The 18,436-nt window shown below is 47.2% G+C and overlaps 1 protein-coding gene across 1 annotated transcript in view; it reads left to right on the top strand.

Annotated features, from left to right (window-relative positions):
• Positions 1-18,436, top strand: part of ENPP1 (ectonucleotide pyrophosphatase/phosphodiesterase 1) — a 739,100-nt gene that overhangs the window by 260,480 nt on the left and 460,184 nt on the right. Inside the window, exon 7 of the mRNA XM_078649218.1 lies at positions 14,801-14,880. Within this exon, the coding sequence (XP_078505344.1) occupies positions 14,801-14,880 (80 nt within the window). The remainder of the gene's footprint in view (positions 1-14,800; positions 14,881-18,436) is intronic.

Consider the following 18,436-nt stretch of genomic DNA (forward strand, 5'->3'; position numbering starts at 1 on the left):
CCGCCACGCGCCTGGCCTGGTCTACTTTTCATTCCTTTCATGGCCATGGAAGGGGCGCCCCTGCCCGCTCGTTCAGTCAAAAGCCTGCGCAGAACCAAACTGAGCGTGGCCGTGGGCGTGGAGGCTGCCGTGGTGGCTCCAGGAGCCGGCGTGAGAGTCAGTCCACCTCCGCCCGCAATGTCCGCCTCGAAGCCTTCCTAGTCTGAGCTGCGGGTCGCACCCCATGCCAGTGGGGGGCAGGATTCCGCATCACCTTCCCCATTGGCGTTCTGTCACTTCCAAAAACAAAAAGGTGTGTGGAGGGTCAAGGGGCATATTTACCGACCTGTCTGCTATCACCCCTATTTAAACTATGAAACATACAACAAAGCAGACCAGGTCGAGCAATGGTGTGTAACTGTACCAGTAACTGGAAACCAATAGCATGCAAGTGCGCATCTGTGCCGAAGGTAATAAATGGCAACTTATAGCTAGAAATAATCCCATCAGACCACCCTTCTTGGTGGAGTTTGCGTCATATGGGAGTCATTGATCATACCATAACACTTATGGCCATATAGTGCCGCAGTGGAAATGGATGTCAGTGATCTAGCCATAGTATATGCCATAAAGTGGACATACTAATGTGCAGTGCTCAAGTGATAATAGTGAATTTGAAAGTGAAATAAAATTGACTACCTTAGTTCTGGCAGAATGTACATACATAAACCTTGGTGTCAAGAAATTAATTAATTAAAAACGCCTGGTGAAAAAATCTACCCTATGGCGCTGTGCAGGTCGGTCGACATGTTTCAGCCTATGGGAAGTTCTCCCGGCTTTCTTCAGGACCATAGAACTACAAAAGCTACTGCAACTGTAACCACAGTAAAAGTGTTGGGTAAGAAACTGATACTTATCAATCCAAACGTTTTAGGCGTCCACTAGTGGGAGAAGACTGTCTTCTTCCTGTCGACAAACAAAAGATGATTGTACAACAACAACATAGAATTACACCTACATAACTACCTGAATACAGAAAGACCGCATACAGGAACACACCTGCGTGAATACATTATATTCCGCATATATAGGAAAAAGCATAGTAGCTCAATCGCCTAGAGGCATTTCCTCTAAGTGATACTCACCCAGCCTTGTGTGGGTGAAGGCCTCACCTCACCCGGCAACCGCTCGGGAGTAGGAGGCCCCGCTCTATGGTGTAGAAAAAGTTCACAGTAAGTAAAAACTTTACGGTGCCCAAGCCAATCGCTCTACACACTGAACCCAACTAAACTGTAGTGCGCACCCCTCCGCCAAGCCCAGGTCCCCACATACCAGCACCAGCGACATTGTGTAATCGCATCTCTTGCGAAATGTCTCATGTGGCGAGACTTAATATAGACCCTGAGGAGTGTCTATATATAGCAATTACTGTTCTCATTAAATAACTGCTACATCCCAAACATATGCTCAAGTTGTAAGTATAGGCTAGGAGGTAGTCCTATGGTGACTCAATTAGACTGCCCAGAAACTACTAAGGTGAAATGGGATGTGAATCAAGTAAGTTCCCTGAGACCTCCCAAACATACAAAAAGCTGGGACCATGCAAGCTCCATTCGATCTTAAAATGCTTAGGGCAGCTGTCTAGTCTGCAATTATCAGGAGGTCAAAGCATTCGGACACTCACCTGTCCGTCGGTGCCCCAGCATGTGAGCCAAGCGGCATGGGAGGTATCAAACTAAGCGCCCCGAACATTTAAATAACTTCCAGGCAACGAAGAAAACGCGATAGGAGACACTGCTCCCTCGCGCATGCGCGGGCGGTAGTCAGGCATCGATCCCTACTACTCGCTCGTTTCCGCATTGCGTTGCGCAATGTAAGGAAGAGAGGAAAGAATATATCCTCAAACTGAGATTGGATGCAGCTATAAACCCCCTTAGGAGAGGGCCGACCTGCGTTATTATTCAGTGTTTATCACAGTGCCGGGGAGCATGCCCAATGCGGGAGACACTGTTCTCTGGAGCATGCGCCCGGCAACTGTGTGTCCACAGCCCCCAGTCTGTTCGAAAATGCTATGAAAGCGCAACGTATATCTCCAGATAGGAGAGTTGCCATTGTATCAGAGAGCAGCTAACATGGTAGGTGTCAAAAGCAGGTACAAATGTTGAGTATAATATGTGCTCTCATCATAAAAATTATTATAATTATATTATTGATGCAAACAAACAATAAACATACTATAGGAAGTAGATACACATACTCATGTAAGAGCATTGCGTATTAATGTGTAATACATCAACAGTCTGAAAGAAATTCATTCAAAGTTCTAAGGCGACTCGACTCGAGAGTCATGGTTTCCGCAAGCTGAATGTCAAGGGAATGAGTAATAGATGTGAAAATGGTCTCCAGATGTCACTTGGGAAGGGATGCGGAGGAGAGGGGCCGGGCAGAGAAGGAGCACACACACAATCAAGTTAGGGGAGCTAACAAGGTGCGAATAACCAATGATTCCACCTGAATTTAATGGACCCGCAACTAAAAAGTTGCTCTCAATACAAAAAACAAAAAGGTGTGTGGAGGGTCAAGGGGCATATTTACCGACCTGTCTGCTATCACCCCTATTTAAACTATGAAACATACAACAAAGCAGACCAGGTCGAGCAATGGTGTGTAACTGTACCAGTAACTGGAAACCAATAGCATGCAAGTGCGCATCTGTGCCGAAGGTAATAAATGGCAACTTATAGCTAGAAATAATCCCATCAGACCACCCTTCTTGGTGGAGTTTGCGTCATATGGGAGTCATTGATCATACCATAACACTTATGGCCATATAGTGCCGCAGTGGAAATGGATGTCAGTGATCTAGCCATAGTATATGCCATAAAGTGGACATACTAATGTGCAGTGCTCAAGTGATAATAGTGAATTTGAAAGTGAAATAAAATTGACTACCTTAGTTCTGGCAGAATGTACATACATAAACCTTGGTGTCAAGAAATTAATTAATTAAAAACGCCTGGTGAAAAAATCTACCCTATGGCGCTGTGCAGGTCGGTCGACATGTTTCAGCCTATGGGAAGTTCTCCCGGCTTTCTTCAGGACCATAGAACTACAAAAGCTACTGCAACTGTAACCACAGTAAAAGTGTTGGGTAAGAAACTGATACTTATCAATCCAAACGTTTTAGGCGTCCACTAGTGGGAGAAGACTGTCTTCTTCCTGTCGACAAACAAAAGATGATTGTACAACAACAACATAGAATTACACCTACATAACTACCTGAATACAGAAAGACCGCATACAGGAACACACCTGCGTGAATACATTATATTCCGCATATATAGGAAAAAGCATAGTAGCTCAATCGCCTAGAGGCATTTCCTCTAAGTGATACTCACCCAGCCTTGTGTGGGTGAAGGCCTCACCTCACCCGGCAACCGCTCGGGAGTAGGAGGCCCCGCTCTATGGTGTAGAAAAAGTACACAGTAAGTAAAAACTTTACGGTGCCCAAGCCAATCGCTCTACACACTGAACCCAACTAAACTGTAGTGCGCACCCCTCCGCCAAGCCCAGGTCCCCACATACCAGCACCAGCGACATTGTGTAATCGCATCTCTTGCGAAATGTCTCATGTGGCGAGACTTAATATAGACCCTGAGGAGTGTCTATATATAGCAATTACTGTTCTCATTAAATAACTGCTACATCCCAAACATATGCTCAAGTTGTAAGTATAGGCTAGGAGGTAGTCCTATGGTGACTCAATTAGACTGCCCAGAAACTACTAAGGTGAAATGGGATGTGAATCAAGTAAGTTCCCTGAGACCTCCCAAACATACAAAAAGCTGGGACCATGCAAGCTCCATTCGATCTTAAAATGCTTAGGGCAGCTGTCTAGTCTGCAATTATCAGGAGGTCAAAGCATTCGGACACTCACCTGTCCGTCGGTGCCCCAGCATGTGAGCCAAGCGGCATGGGAGGTATCAAACTAAGCGCCCGGAACATTTAAATAACTTCCAGGCAACGAAGAAAACGCGATAGGAGACACTGCTCCCTCGCGCATGCGCGGGCGGTAGTCAGGCATCGATCCCTACTACTCGCTCGTTTCCGCATTGCGTTGCGCAATGTAAGGAAGAGAGGAAAGAATATATCCTCAAACTGAGATTGGATGCAGCTATAAACCCCCTTAGGAGAGGGCCGACCTGCGTTATTATTCAGTGTTTATCACAGTGCCGGGGAGCATGCCCAATGCGGGAGACACTGTTCTCTGGAGCATGCGCCCGGCAACTGTGTGTCCACAGCCCCCAGTCTGTTCGAAAATGCTATGAAAGCGCAACGTATATCTCCAGATAGGAGAGTTGCCATTGTATCAGAGAGCAGCTAACATGGTAGGTGTCAAAAGCAGGTACAAATGTTGAGTATAATATGTGCTCTCATCATAAAAATTATTATAATTATATTATTGATGCAAACAAACAATAAACATACTATAGGAAGTAGATACACATACTCATGTAAGAGCATTGCGTATTAATGTGTAATACATCAACAGTCTGAAAGAAATTCATTCAAAGTTCTAAGGCGACTCGACTAGAGAGTCATGGTTTCCGCAAGCTGAATGTCAAGGGAATGAGTAATAGATGTGAAAATGGTCTCCAGATGTCACTTGGGAAGGGATGCGGAGGAGAGGGGCCGGGCAGAGAAGGAGCACACACACAATCAAGTTAGGGGAGCTAACAAGGTGCGAATAACCAATGATTCCACCTGAATTTAATGGACCCGCAACTAAAAAGTTGCTCTCAATACAAAAAACAAAAAGGTGTGTGGAGGGTCAAGGGGCATATTTACCGACCTGTCTGCTATCACCCCTATTTAAACTATGAAACATACAACAAAGCAGACCAGGTCGAGCAATGGTGTGTAACTGTACCAGTAACTGGAAACCAATAGCATGCAAGTGCGCATCTGTGCCGAAGGTAATAAATGGCAACTTATAGCTAGAAATAATCCCATCAGACCACCCTTCTTGGTGGAGTTTGCGTCATATGGGAGTCATTGATCATACCATAACACTTATGGCCATATAGTGCCGCAGTGGAAATGGATGTCAGTGATCTAGCCATAGTATATGCCATAAAGTGGACATACTAATGTGCAGTGCTCAAGTGATAATAGTGAATTTGAAAGTGAAATAAAATTGACTACCTTAGTTCTGGCAGAATGTACATACATAAACCTTGGTGTCAAGAAATTAATTAATTAAAAACGCCTGGTGAAAAAATCTACCCTATGGCGCTGTGCAGGTCGGTCGACATGTTTCAGCCTATGGGAAGTTCTCCCGGCTTTCTTCAGGACCATAGAACTACAAAAGCTACTGCAACTGTAACCACAGTAAAAGTGTTGGGTAAGAAACTGATACTTATCAATCCAAACGTTTTAGGCGTCCACTAGTGGGAGAAGACTGTCTTCTTCCTGTCGACAAACAAAAGATGATTGTACAACAACAACATAGAATTACACCTACATAACTACCTGAATACAGAAAGACCGCATACAGGAACACACCTGCGTGAATACATTATATTCCGCATATATAGGAAAAAGCATAGTAGCTCAATCGCCTAGAGGCATTTCCTCTAAGTGATACTCACCCAGCCTTGTGTGGGTGAAGGCCTCACCTCACCCGGCAACCGCTCGGGAGTAGGAGGCCCCGCTCTATGGTGTAGAAAAAGTACACAGTAAGTAAAAACTTTACGGTGCCCAAGCCAATCGCTCTACACACTGAACCCAACTAAACTGTAGTGCGCACCCCTCCGCCAAGCCCAGGTCCCCACATACCAGCACCAGCGACATTGTGTAATCGCATCTCTTGCGAAATGTCTCATGTGGCGAGACTTAATATAGACCCTGAGGAGTGTCTATATATAGCAATTACTGTTCTCATTAAATAACTGCTACATCCCAAACATATGCTCAAGTTGTAAGTATAGGCTAGGAGGTAGTCCTATGGTGACTCAATTAGACTGCCCAGAAACTACTAAGGTGAAATGGGATGTGAATCAAGTAAGTTCCCTGAGACCTCCCAAACATACAAAAAGCTGGGACCATGCAAGCTCCATTCGATCTTAAAATGCTTAGGGCAGCTGTCTAGTCTGCAATTATCAGGAGGTCAAAGCATTCGGACACTCACCTGTCCGTCGGTGCCCCAGCATGTGAGCCAAGCGGCATGGGAGGTATCAAACTAAGCGCCCCGAACATTTAAATAACTTCCAGGCAACGAAGAAAACGCGATAGGAGACACTGCTCCCTCGCGCATGCGCGGGCGGTAGTCAGGCATCGATCCCTACTACTCGCTCGTTTCCGCATTGCGTTGCGCAATGTAAGGAAGAGAGGAAAGAATATATCCTCAAACTGAGATTGGATGCAGCTATAAACCCCCTTAGGAGAGGGCCGACCTGCGTTATTATTCAGTGTTTATCACAGTGCCGGGGAGCATTATTACCTTCGGCACAGATGCGCACTTGCATGCTATTGGTTTCCAGTTACTGGTACAGTTACACACCATTGCTCGACCTGGTCTGCTTTGTTGTATGTTTCATAGTTTAAATAGGGGTGATAGCAGACAGGTCGGTAAATATGCCCCTTGACCCTCCACACACCTTTTTGTTTTTTGTATTGAGAGCAACTTTTTAGTTGCGGGTCCATTAAATTCAGGTGGAATCATTGGTTATTCGCACCTTGTTAGCTCCCCTAACTTGATTGTGTGTGTGCTCCTTCTCTGCCCGGCCCCTCTCCTCCGCATCCCTTCCCAAGTGACATCTGGAGACCATTTTCACATCTATTACTCATTCCCTTGACATTCAGCTTGCGGAAACCATGACTCTCTAGTCGAGTCGCCTTAGAACTTTGAATGAATTTCTTTCAGACTGTTGATGTATTACACATTAATACGCAATGCTCTTACATGAGTATGTGTATCTACTTCCTATAGTATGTTTATTGTTTGTTTGCATCAATAATATAATTATAATAATTTTTATGATGAGAGCACATATTATACTCAACATTTGTACCTGCTTTTGACACCTACCATGTTAGCTGCTCTCTGATACAATGGCAACTCTCCTATCTGGAGATATACGTTGCGCTTTCATAGCATTTTCGAACAGACTGGGGGCTGTGGACACACAGTTGCCGGGCGCATGCTCCAGAGAACAGTGTCTCCCGCATTGGGCATGCTCCCCGGCACTGTGATAAACACTGAATAATAACGCAGGTCGGCCCTCTCCTAAGGGGGTTTATAGCTGCATCCAATCTCAGTTTGAGGATATATTCTTTCCTCTCTTCCTTACATTGCGCAACGCAATGCGGAAACGAGCGAGTAGTAGGGATCGATGCCTGACTACCGCCCGCGCATGCGCGAGGGAGCAGTGTCTCCTATCGCGTTTTCTTCGTTGCCTGGAAGTTATTTAAATGTTCGGGGCGCTTAGTTTGATACCTCCCATGCCGCTTGGCTCACATGCTGGGGCACCGACGGACAGGTGAGTGTCCGAATGCTTTGACCTCCTGATAATTGCAGACTAGACAGCTGCCCTAAGCATTTTAAGATCGAATGGAGCTTGCATGGTCCCAGCTTTTTGTATGTTTGGGAGGTCTCAGGGAACTTACTTGATTCACATCCCATTTCACCTTAGTAGTTTCTGGGCAGTCTAATTGAGTCACCATAGGACTACCTCCTAGCCTATACTTACAACTTGAGCATATGTTTGGGATGTAGCAGTTATTTAATGAGAACAGTAATTGCTATATATAGACACTCCTCAGGGTCTATATTAAGTCTCGCCACATGAGACATTTCGCAAGAGATGCGATTACACAATGTCGCTGGTGCTGGTATGTGGGGACCTGGGCTTGGCGGAGGGGTGCGCACTACAGTTTAGTTGGGTTCAGTGTGTAGAGCGATTGGCTTGGGCACCGTAAAGTTTTTACTTACTGTGTACTTTTTCTACACCATAGAGCGGGGCCTCCTACTCCCGAGCGGTTGCCGGGTGAGGTAAGGCCTTCACCCACACAAGGCTGGGTGAGTATCACTTAGAGGAAATGCCTCTAGGCGATTGAGCTACTATGCTTTTTCCTATATATGCGGAATATAATGTATTCACGCAGGTGTGTTCCTGTATGCGGTCTTTCTGTATTCAGGTAGTTATGTAGGTGTAATTCTATGTTGTTGTTGTACAATCATCTTTTGTTTGTCGACAGGAAGAAGACAGTCTTCTCCCACTAGTGGACGCCTAAAACGTTTGGATTGATAAGTATCAGTTTCTTACCCAACACTTTTACTGTGGTTACAGTTGCAGTAGCTTTTGTAGTTCTATGGTCCTGAAGAAAGCCGGGAGAACTTCCCATAGGCTGAAACATGTCGACCGACCTGCACAGCGCCATAGGGTAGATTTTTTCACCAGGCGTTTTTAATTAATTAATTTCTTGACACCAAGGTTTATGTATGTACATTCTGCCAGAACTAAGGTAGTCAATTTTATTTCACTTTCAAATTCACTATTATCACTTGAGCACTGCACATTAGTATGTCCACTTTATGGCATATACTATGGCTAGATCACTGACATCCATTTCCACTGCGGCACTATATGGCCATAAGTGTTATGGTATGATCAATGACTCCCATATGACGCAAACTCCACCAAGAAGGGTGGTCTGATGGGATTATTTCTAGCTATAAGTTGCCATTTATTACCTTCGGCACAGATGCGCACTTGCATGCTATTGGTTTCCAGTTACTGGTACAGTTACACACCATTGCTCGACCTGGTCTGCTTTGTTGTATGTTTCATAGTTTAAATAGGGGTGATAGCAGACAGGTCGGTAAATCTGCCCCTTGACCCTCCACACACCTTTTTGTTTTTTGTATTGAGAGCAACTTTTTAGTTGCGGGTCCATTAAATTCAGGTGGAATCATTGGTTATTCGCACCTTGTTAGCTCCCCTAACTTGATTGTGTGTGTGCTCCTTCTCTGCCCGGCCCCTCTCCTCCGCATCCCTTCCCAAGTGACATCTGGAGACCATTTTCACATCTATTACTCATTCCCTTGACATTCAGCTTGCGGAAACCATGACTCTCTAGTCGAGTCGCCTTAGAACTTTGAATGAATTTCTTTCAGACTGTTGATGTATTACACATTAATACGCAATGCTCTTACATGAGTATGTGTATCTACTTCCTATAGTATGTTTATTGTTTGTTTGCATCAATAATATAATTATAATAATTTTTATGATGAGAGCACATATTATACTCAACATTTGTACCTGCTTTTGACACCTACCATGTTAGCTGCTCTCTGATACAATGGCAACTCTCCTATCTGGAGATATACGTTGCGCTTTCATAGCATTTTCGAACAGACTGGGGGCTGTGGACACACAGTTGCCAGGCGCATGCTCCAGAGAACAGTGTCTCCCGCATTGGGCATGCTCCCCGGCACTGTGATAAACACTGAATAATAACGCAGGTCGGCCCTCTCCTAAGGGGGTTTATAGCTGCATCCAATCTCAGTTTGAGGATATATTCTTTCCTCTCTTCCTTACATTGCGCAACGCAATGCGGAAACGAGCGAGTAGTAGGGATCGATGCCTGACTACCGCCCGCGCATGCGCGAGGGAGCAGTGTCTCCTATCGCGTTTTCTTCGTTGCCTGGAAGTTATTTAAATGTTCGGGGCGCTTAGTTTGATACCTCCCATGCCGCTTGGCTCACATGCTGGGGCACCGACGGACAGGTGAGTGTCCGAATGCTTTGACCTCCTGATAATTGCAGACTAGACAGCTGCCCTAAGCATTTTAAGATCGAATGGAGCTTGCATGGTCCCAGCTTTTTGTATGTTTGGGAGGTCTCAGGGAACTTACTTGATTCACATCCCATTTCACCTTAGTAGTTTCTGGGCAGTCTAATTGAGTCACCATAGGACTACCTCCTAGCCTATACTTACAACTTGAGCATATGTTTGGGATGTAGCAGTTATTTAATGAGAACAGTAATTGCTATATATAGACACTCCTCAGGGTCTATATTAAGTCTCGCCACATGAGACATTTCGCAAGAGATGCGATTACACAATGTCGCTGGTGCTGGTATGTGGGGACCTGGGCTTGGCGGAGGGGTGCGCACTACAGTTTAGTTGGGTTCAGTGTGTAGAGCGATTGGCTTGGGCACCGTAAAGTTTTTACTTACTGTGTACTTTTTCTACACCATAGAGCGGGGCCTCCTACTCCCGAGCGGTTGCCGGGTGAGGTGAGGCCTTCACCCACACAAGGCTGGGTGAGTATCACTTAGAGGAAATGCCTCTAGGCGATTGAGCTACTATGCTTTTTCCTATATATGCGGAATATAATGTATTCACGCAGGTGTGTTCCTGTATGCGGTCTTTCTGTATTCAGGTAGTTATGTAGGTGTAATTCTATGTTGTTGTTGTACAATCATCTTTTGTTTGTCGACAGGAAGAAGACAGTCTTCTCCCACTAGTGGACGCCTAAAACGTTTGGATTGATAAGTATCAGTTTCTTACCCAACACTTTTACTGTGGTTACAGTTGCAGTAGCTTTTGTAGTTCTATGGTCCTGAAGAAAGCCGGGAGAACTTCCCATAGGCTGAAACATGTCGACCGACCTGCACAGCGCCATAGGGTAGATTTTTTCACCAGGCGTTTTTAATTAATTAATTTCTTGACACCAAGGTTTATGTATGTACATTCTGCCAGAACTAAGGTAGTCAATTTTATTTCACTTTCAAATTCACTATTATCACTTGAGCACTGCACATTAGTATGTCCACTTTATGGCATATACTATGGCTAGATCACTGACATCCATTTCCACTGCGGCACTATATGGCCATAAGTGTTATGGTATGATCAATGACTCCCATATGACGCAAACTCCACCAAGAAGGGTGGTCTGATGGGATTATTTCTAGCTATAAGTTGCCATTTATTACCTTCGGCACAGATGCGCACTTGCATGCTATTGGTTTCCAGTTACTGGTACAGTTACACACCATTGCTCGACCTGGTCTGCTTTGTTGTATGTTTCATAGTTCTGTCACTTCCGACAAGCGGGTGCTGCAACTCGTCCGGAGGGGCTACTCCCTCCCCTTAGAGTCTACCCCCCCCCCCCCCCCCGGCCATGCCACCTCAGTTCCACTGCATGTTGGGGGATCACTTTGCGCTTCTCCAGCAGGAAGTTATGGCCCTCTTGGACAAGGGGGCCATTGAGCGCGTTCCTGGACCAGAAGTGGGGCATGGTTGTTATTCTCACTACTTTCTGGTCCCCAAGAAGGACAAGAGGGGCTTGCGCCCCATCTTGGACCTCAGGAACATCAATCGCTTCCTCCGGAAGGAAAAGTTCAAGATGTTGACTCTAGCTCAGGTCTTGGCTGCCCTCGACCCTGGATACTGGATGGTAGCGTAGGACTTGCAGGACGCATATTTCCACATCCCCGTCCTGCCGGCCCACCGGTGTTGCCTGCGGTTCATGGTAGGCCAGGAGCATTTTCAGTTTGCCGTGCTCCTCTTCAGCCTCGGGTGTTCACGAAAGTGATGGCGGTGGTCCCAGCTCACCTGCGCAGTGTCAGTCGTCCCCTTCCTCAACGACTGGTTGTTGAAGGCGGGCTCGCCCCAGGCAGTTGTCACCCACCTCCAGACTTCAGCCGACCTCCTGCATTTGCTGGGGTTTTGCATCAACCTGCCGAAGTCGCACCTGAGTCCTTCTCAGAAGCTCCCCTTCATCAGAGCAGTTCTGGATTCGACGCAGTTTTGGTTTTATCCTCCCGAGCAGTGTGTCCGGGAAATTCCGGCTATGATTCCGATCTTTCAGCCTCTATCCCGGGTGTCGGTCAGGATGACCCTCCGGCTCCTGGGCCTGATGGCCTCCTGCATCTTGCTAGTGCAACATGCCAGATGGCATATGCAGGCTCTGCAGTGGGACCTGAAGTTCCAGTGGGCACAGCATCAGGGCAACCTGACCGATCACGTCCAGATCTCAGAGGGCACTGCACTTCAATTGCAGTGGTGGCTCACGAATCGCGATTGGGTCAATGGCAGATCCCTCGCCCTTCCCCAACAGGAGCACACAGTGGTGACGGATGCGTCCCTCCTGGGATGGGGAGGCGACTTGGGAGAGGCAGAGATCAGAGGCCTCTGGTCTCCGGTGGAGTCCCGGCTCCATATCAATCTATTGGAGCTTCGGGTGATCCGACTTGCACTGAAGGCATTCCTTCCCTCTGTCCGGCGAAGTGTGGTGCAGGTATTCACGGACAACACCACCGCCATGTGGTATTGCAACAAACAGGGTGGGGTGGGGTCCTGGACCCTATGTCAGGAGGCTCTGCGCCTCTGGCCATGGCTGGAACATCAAGGCATTACCTTGTTGGTTCAACACCTGGTAGGTTCTTTGAACGCCAGGGCGGACAATTTCAGCTGCCGGTGCATGATGGATCATGAATGTCGTCTGAACTCGGACGTGGCGCAAGGTCTCGTTTAGCAGTGGGGAGAGCCTTGGTTAGATCTATTCGGCACCGAAGAGAACGCGCAATGTCATCTATTCTGCGTGTTGGAATTTCCAAGGCGGCACTTGCTCGGCGATGCTTTTCGTCGCAAGTGGAGTTTCGGTCTATTGTGCGCCTTTCCGCCTATACCACTTCTGCCCAGAGTGCTGAAGAAGATTCGGCGCGACCGGGCCCAAGTCATTCTGGTGGCTCCGGACTGGGCACGAAGGTACTGGTATCCCGAGCTACTCAACATGGCGATTGTTCCCCCGATCCGGCTGCCTCTTCGGAAGGATCTTCTGTCGCAGCAACAGGGTACGGTCCTCTACCTGAACCTGCCCAGCCTCCACCTCCTTGCGTGGAGATTGAGCGGCAACAGTTGACAGCTTTCGATCTTCCTCCCGAAGTCTGTGATGTCATTCTGGCAGCTAGGCGTCCCTCCACAAAAACGGTATATGCCTGCAGGTGGAATGAGTTTGTGGCATGGTGCACAGCAAAGTCTGTGGATCCGCTTTCTGCCCCTCTTTCTGGAGTCCTTCTGTTCCTTCTTTCTTTGGCCTAGCAGGGCTCTGCTTTGAGCTCTATCAAAGGTTATCTTTCAGCCATCTCCGCCTTTTTACGGTTTCCAGATCAGCCTTCTCTTTTTAAGTCCCCGGTTGTTAACCGTTTTCTGAAAGGCATTATGCACACGTTTCCTCCTGTGCCGTGTATCATGCCTCAATGTGACTTAAACCTTGTCTTGACATATCTGATGTGCGCTACTTTCGAGCCCCTTCTTTACTGTCCTTTGCGTCTTCTCACTCTCAAGACGGCTTTCCTGGTATCCATCACCTCTGCCAGAAGAGTGAGTGAGCTCCAGGCTCTTTCTTCTAAGCCTCCTTTCCTTTCTGTTCATCCGGACAAAGTGGTTCTGAGGACCCTTCCTTCTTTCTTGCCAATGTTGTCTTGCCCTTCCACATCGGGCAGACCATCACTTTGCCCTCCTTCTTTCCGCCTCCGCATCCTTCCAAATAGGAGGAGAGGCTCTACCGTCTGGACCCAAAAGTACGCTCTCCTTCTACCTGAGCCGCACACCTCAATTCCGGGTGGATGACCAGCTCTTTGTTGGCCAAAAAAGGTCAGGCCGTGCACAAACGGACTATCTCTAAGTGGTTCGTTCTCTGCATCAAGGCCTGTTACTCGTTGGCTAAGAAGGAGCCTCATGTGGGGCTGCGTGCCCATTCCACCAAGGCAACTGCAGCCACTATTGCCTTGGGACAAGGCGTTCCTTGCAAGACATTTGTCAGTCAACCACGTGAGCCCCGCTGCACACGTTTACCAAGCATTACTGCCTTGACAGTCAAGTCTGAAGAGACGGCTTCTTTGCCCGTTCTGTTCTCCGTGACTTTCTGGTGTAATCTTATTTGCAGACCCACCACCGGGGTTGGCATTGCTGGGGTATCTATTCTAAGGTAAGAAATCTATCACTAACGTGTCTCTTTCAGATGCACAAGTTACTACTTGTGTAACGATATATCTGTAAGAGACATTATTTAGTGATAGATTCCTTACCGCCCCACCCATCCTCCCCGTTCTGCGAACTGTTTATTAGGGTTAAGGACATCCCTTTCAGGGCCCTAGTTTCATGGCACCAGTGGCCAGTTTCTTGCATGGCTCTGCGTTCCTGGCGCGGAAAGTCGTGTACAGAACTGACGTCAGCATGCATGGGTGGCGCCTAAGTAGTCTCTGTGACGTCATCTCTGCGCATACGACGTCCACGACGGATGCGGAGCCGCACAACGCCACCTACTGACACACAGGGGTACTGCTAGCAAAACTATCCGGATACAGTCTGACGCCTGGGGATATTCTAAGGTAAGGAATCTATCACTAACTAATGTCTCTTACAGATATATCCTTACACAATTAGTAACTTGTGCTTCAGGCTGATAGAATCAGGGTGAAGAAAACAGCTCTGAATTGTTCCCTGCAGATTTCATAAACCTGATGGAGCTAGAAACTGCTGAGACCACTCCACCCGAATTATGAAGTGTCACATAATAAAGGGCCTTTATACACTCCATTGATTTAACTCATGCAAAAGTTTGTATAATGTATGCAATGGAAGAGTGATATGGGGATGTTGTGGATGGTGGAAGGGATACAAAAGGCTAGGGAACACATATAGTGCCATGCAGTGGCTTATGTATCAATTTTAGTCTGAAATGTGACTTGAGTTTGAATGATGAAAGTTTTTTTTTGCTAATTGAAGATCTTCCTTCCCAGAAAAATGTGGAACCTACACACGAAACATGAGGCCTGTGTACCCATCAAAGACATTCCCCAATCACTACACCATAGTCACAGTAAGCATTTTATATACTTACATTTCTGAGAGGGTGGGGACTATGGTTTCTTGATTTCAGTTTTCCATTGAAATGTCGGCCTTTTATTCTGCAGCCCTTCTCTCTGACCTGCAGTTATTGTGCAAACTTGGGGTTGTCCTTGCTGGTTATTCCTGTGATACTACTGGTGTTTTTCTGTTTCAACAGTTGTCTTAACAGTTGAACCAGAGGACACCTTTAATACGAGCCTAGGCTTACCTTCAATTCATCAGTAATGATCAGGCATACTGGAACAGTTTCATGTCTTTAACAGAAAGAAGTTAAATGATGCTGCGCATATTTTAACTAAGTCTAGGAATTCGCAACACAGAGCAGTGGTGGCTGGTAGGGAATGGTGGCAGGGGGGCGGGGTGAGGTGGGGTAGAAAATACAAAAATAAAGAAATAATTGTAGGAGAGTAGGGTCTGCTTTCCTATGGTCACCCCACTTTTTACTTTTTGCTTCACTGGTTTTCGACTTAATGGGGCTGTGGGCCTGCTAATCAGACCCACAGCCCTGCTGTTCTCTCTCTAAATTCAACACCATGTACTCTAGGTACATCACCAATTGGTATTTGGGTCACTCTTGTGAGTCCCTGTACAGTGTGCCATAGGCCCCCAGGGCATAGAAGCACCCAAGGCCTACCAGGGGCTGCAGCATATCTTTTGCCACCCCTGGCTGTCCTTCCAATTTGACACAACTGGCTGATCACTCAGCTGGGGCAAGGTGGTGTAATCACCCCTTGCTTAGATATAGTATTCCTATATCTACCTTTTTTTTAAACCTTTATTCAGTCATCGTACATCACACACAGCTATCAGCCTACAACCCAGGGGGCCGGCAGCAAAACATAGTCAGTTAGGTTACGCTATCTGCGTGGATCAAACACAGCCAATTAGCCGACAACCCGGAGGTCCGGCGGCGTGCAGTAAAATAAAATGCAATCGTCTCCAGTTCCCATGTTGTTTCGGTGCCCCTCTCCCAGTCCTGCCTCTCAAGAGTGAAGGCAGTCTCTCTGTCATAGAACACTGTTGTGGCAGCTCTGCTAGGAGGTAGACCAGTATAATCCCTTCCTGCTGAACACTGTATGAACTATCCCCAACAACCCCCCCCCCGCAACATACAAACTGCCCGCTAGTTCGCCCTGTTTGCCCCGAAAATTAGACCGTTACTCAGTCCCACAAATACCTTCAATGAATCCAAGAAACACTTCAGTGGGGTTTTTAGAAAATCAGATTATTAAGGCGCACTGCCTAGGATATACGTTACAGGGTGTTGATAGACAATCAGACATGTAGTGCGTGCAGAGCAGGCGGAAAAACACCCTTAACCGTCTAAAAAGTCAAGGGACTAAACAAGGTATATACAAGTGTGCTCTCGCTACTACAACAGAAAATCATATGCAGTACAATGACTGAAAATATATAAGAAAACAGAAGCAGAATCTTTGGTATGTTCTTGAAACAGCAAGAAGATGATTTATTCTCTCCAGACTCAAGAGATGTAATGAAAAGCCGACACGTGTTTCGTCGTGTACAGTTGAGTCAACACGACTCTTCAGGGCTTGAGAAATAGTATTTTCCTTGGCGCTTGGTGATAGGTCTGGGCTAATATCCGAGTATTGGACGTTACTTGCCGGAGAGAGACACGAGTCTAGATGTGACTGGAAAGAAACGGTCTGTCCCTTTATACTAGTCACGTGGACGGTACTGCTTGTTTGATATTAAGTGTTCATGTAAGGCCAAAATCTTCGTGTTTGATCACTCTGACTCCTGGTGTGTCAGGAGATAAGCCGGGAGGGGATCCGTCTGTGACTGGACTAGGCTCGAGACGAGTGTGTCTCTCAACAGGGCGATGCGCTCTGTGATGGAATCCCTCCTCCTGTAGTTCCCGGTTGCCGTCTCTCTGTACGGTCTTCAATGAATCCACCCACACTCCAGTCCCCCCTCCGCCCCATCCTACCGCTATATCAAGACCACCCAGGAAACCTTCTACTACGGCGTACCCCCAGGTGTAGTTGGTCGGAGAAAGGCTCACAGCCCCCGGACCTCCCGCCGTGTCTAGTGTCAATGCATCCATATTCCTCCCCTTCCCCAGGTGATATTCCTAGCGCAGGTAATTGCCTAGTCGACAGGGCCCTAACTCTTCCAGTGGTTCCCGACTGTTTTCTGACCCACCCTGTTCCGTTTCTACACTGTCCCTGGTGTTCAGATATGTCTGGTACAGACCCCAAAAATTCTTTGGCCTATTCACAGGTGGAAGGAGCTCACTATAAGTTTGTGATTGGGTGCAACAGTAAAGCATGTCCCTGGCCCATCTACGTTTAGTCGGCAAAGGGCCTCTCATCCAGCATATGGCGACAACTCGTCTGGCCATCAGCAGGCCCATATCCGTCAGGCGACGTAATGCCACCGGGAGTGTCTTGGAGTATCCCAGCAATGCCAGCGCGGGGTTAGCCGGCAGTTCCGTATCTAGTATCAGACTCAATTCCGAAAATACTTCTTCCCAAAATGTATTAATATCGGGGCAACTCCATGCCATATGTATGAAGTCTACCACTGGGGCATGACAACGTTCACACTCGGAAGATTGTCTAAGCCCATATCTACGTAGACGTTCCGGAGTGTAATATACTCGTTGTAGATATTTGAAATGTATCAGCCTGTGTCTTCCATTAAGAGACAGTTTCCTCGTGTTTTGACAACAGTATTTCCACATTTCATCATCAATCTGCATTTGCAGATCGCACTGCCACGCCAGTCTGGCTTTCGAGAGTTGCTGTTCCCTATGTTGTGCCCCTATTTTAAATAAATGAGTGACCAATTTGCGTGGTGAAGATGTTTTAATCACATACGTAAGTTCTGGGATTTCCGGGGGCTCTGCCAGGTCTGGGCCCAAAAGGTCCAGGAACGCAGTGCGTATTCTGTGAAACTGGAAGCGCAGAAATAACGTGGTCTCAACACCTGTGGAGGTGACCTGTTCCCAGGATTTAGCCACTCCGTCTTTGAATAGGTCACCGGGCTTTATGACACCTAACTGGTTCAGAGCGCACGTGACCCCCTTCTCCGTCAGCGGTGCAAGCCACATCGCCCATTCTATCGGCACAAGTGGGGAGTACAGCAGTTCGCATCCCTGCTCCTTCAACAGCGCGTGCCATGCATGGTTTGTGGTCTTAATCGAGTCCAGTAAGCCTACGCGGCGGTCAGCCGGTTGGAACACCGTAGCTGGAGGGGGCATGGGTCTGTGAACAAACGTTCTAAGATCACGTGTGGAATATTGGGGTCCCCATGTATCCATGTATGCAGATGTGCCGCTTGGGCAACTCGGTAGTATCGCTCCATGTCCGGTGCGCCCAGCCCTCGTAACTCATATGGGAGCATAAGAACTTTCCATTGAACTCGAGGCTGTTTACCACCCCAGGCAAGCCAAATAAGAGCCTGCGTCAAGGTTTTGAAGAAGGCCTTAGATAGGACCACCGGGATATTATTGAACAGGAACAGGAATCTAGGCAACACGACCATCTTCATAATTGCGATTC

This window comes from Lissotriton helveticus, chromosome 6, assembly GCF_964261635.1.
Source record: "Lissotriton helveticus chromosome 6, aLisHel1.1, whole genome shotgun sequence".
Classification (NCBI taxonomy): domain Eukaryota; kingdom Metazoa; phylum Chordata; class Amphibia; order Caudata; family Salamandridae; genus Lissotriton; species Lissotriton helveticus.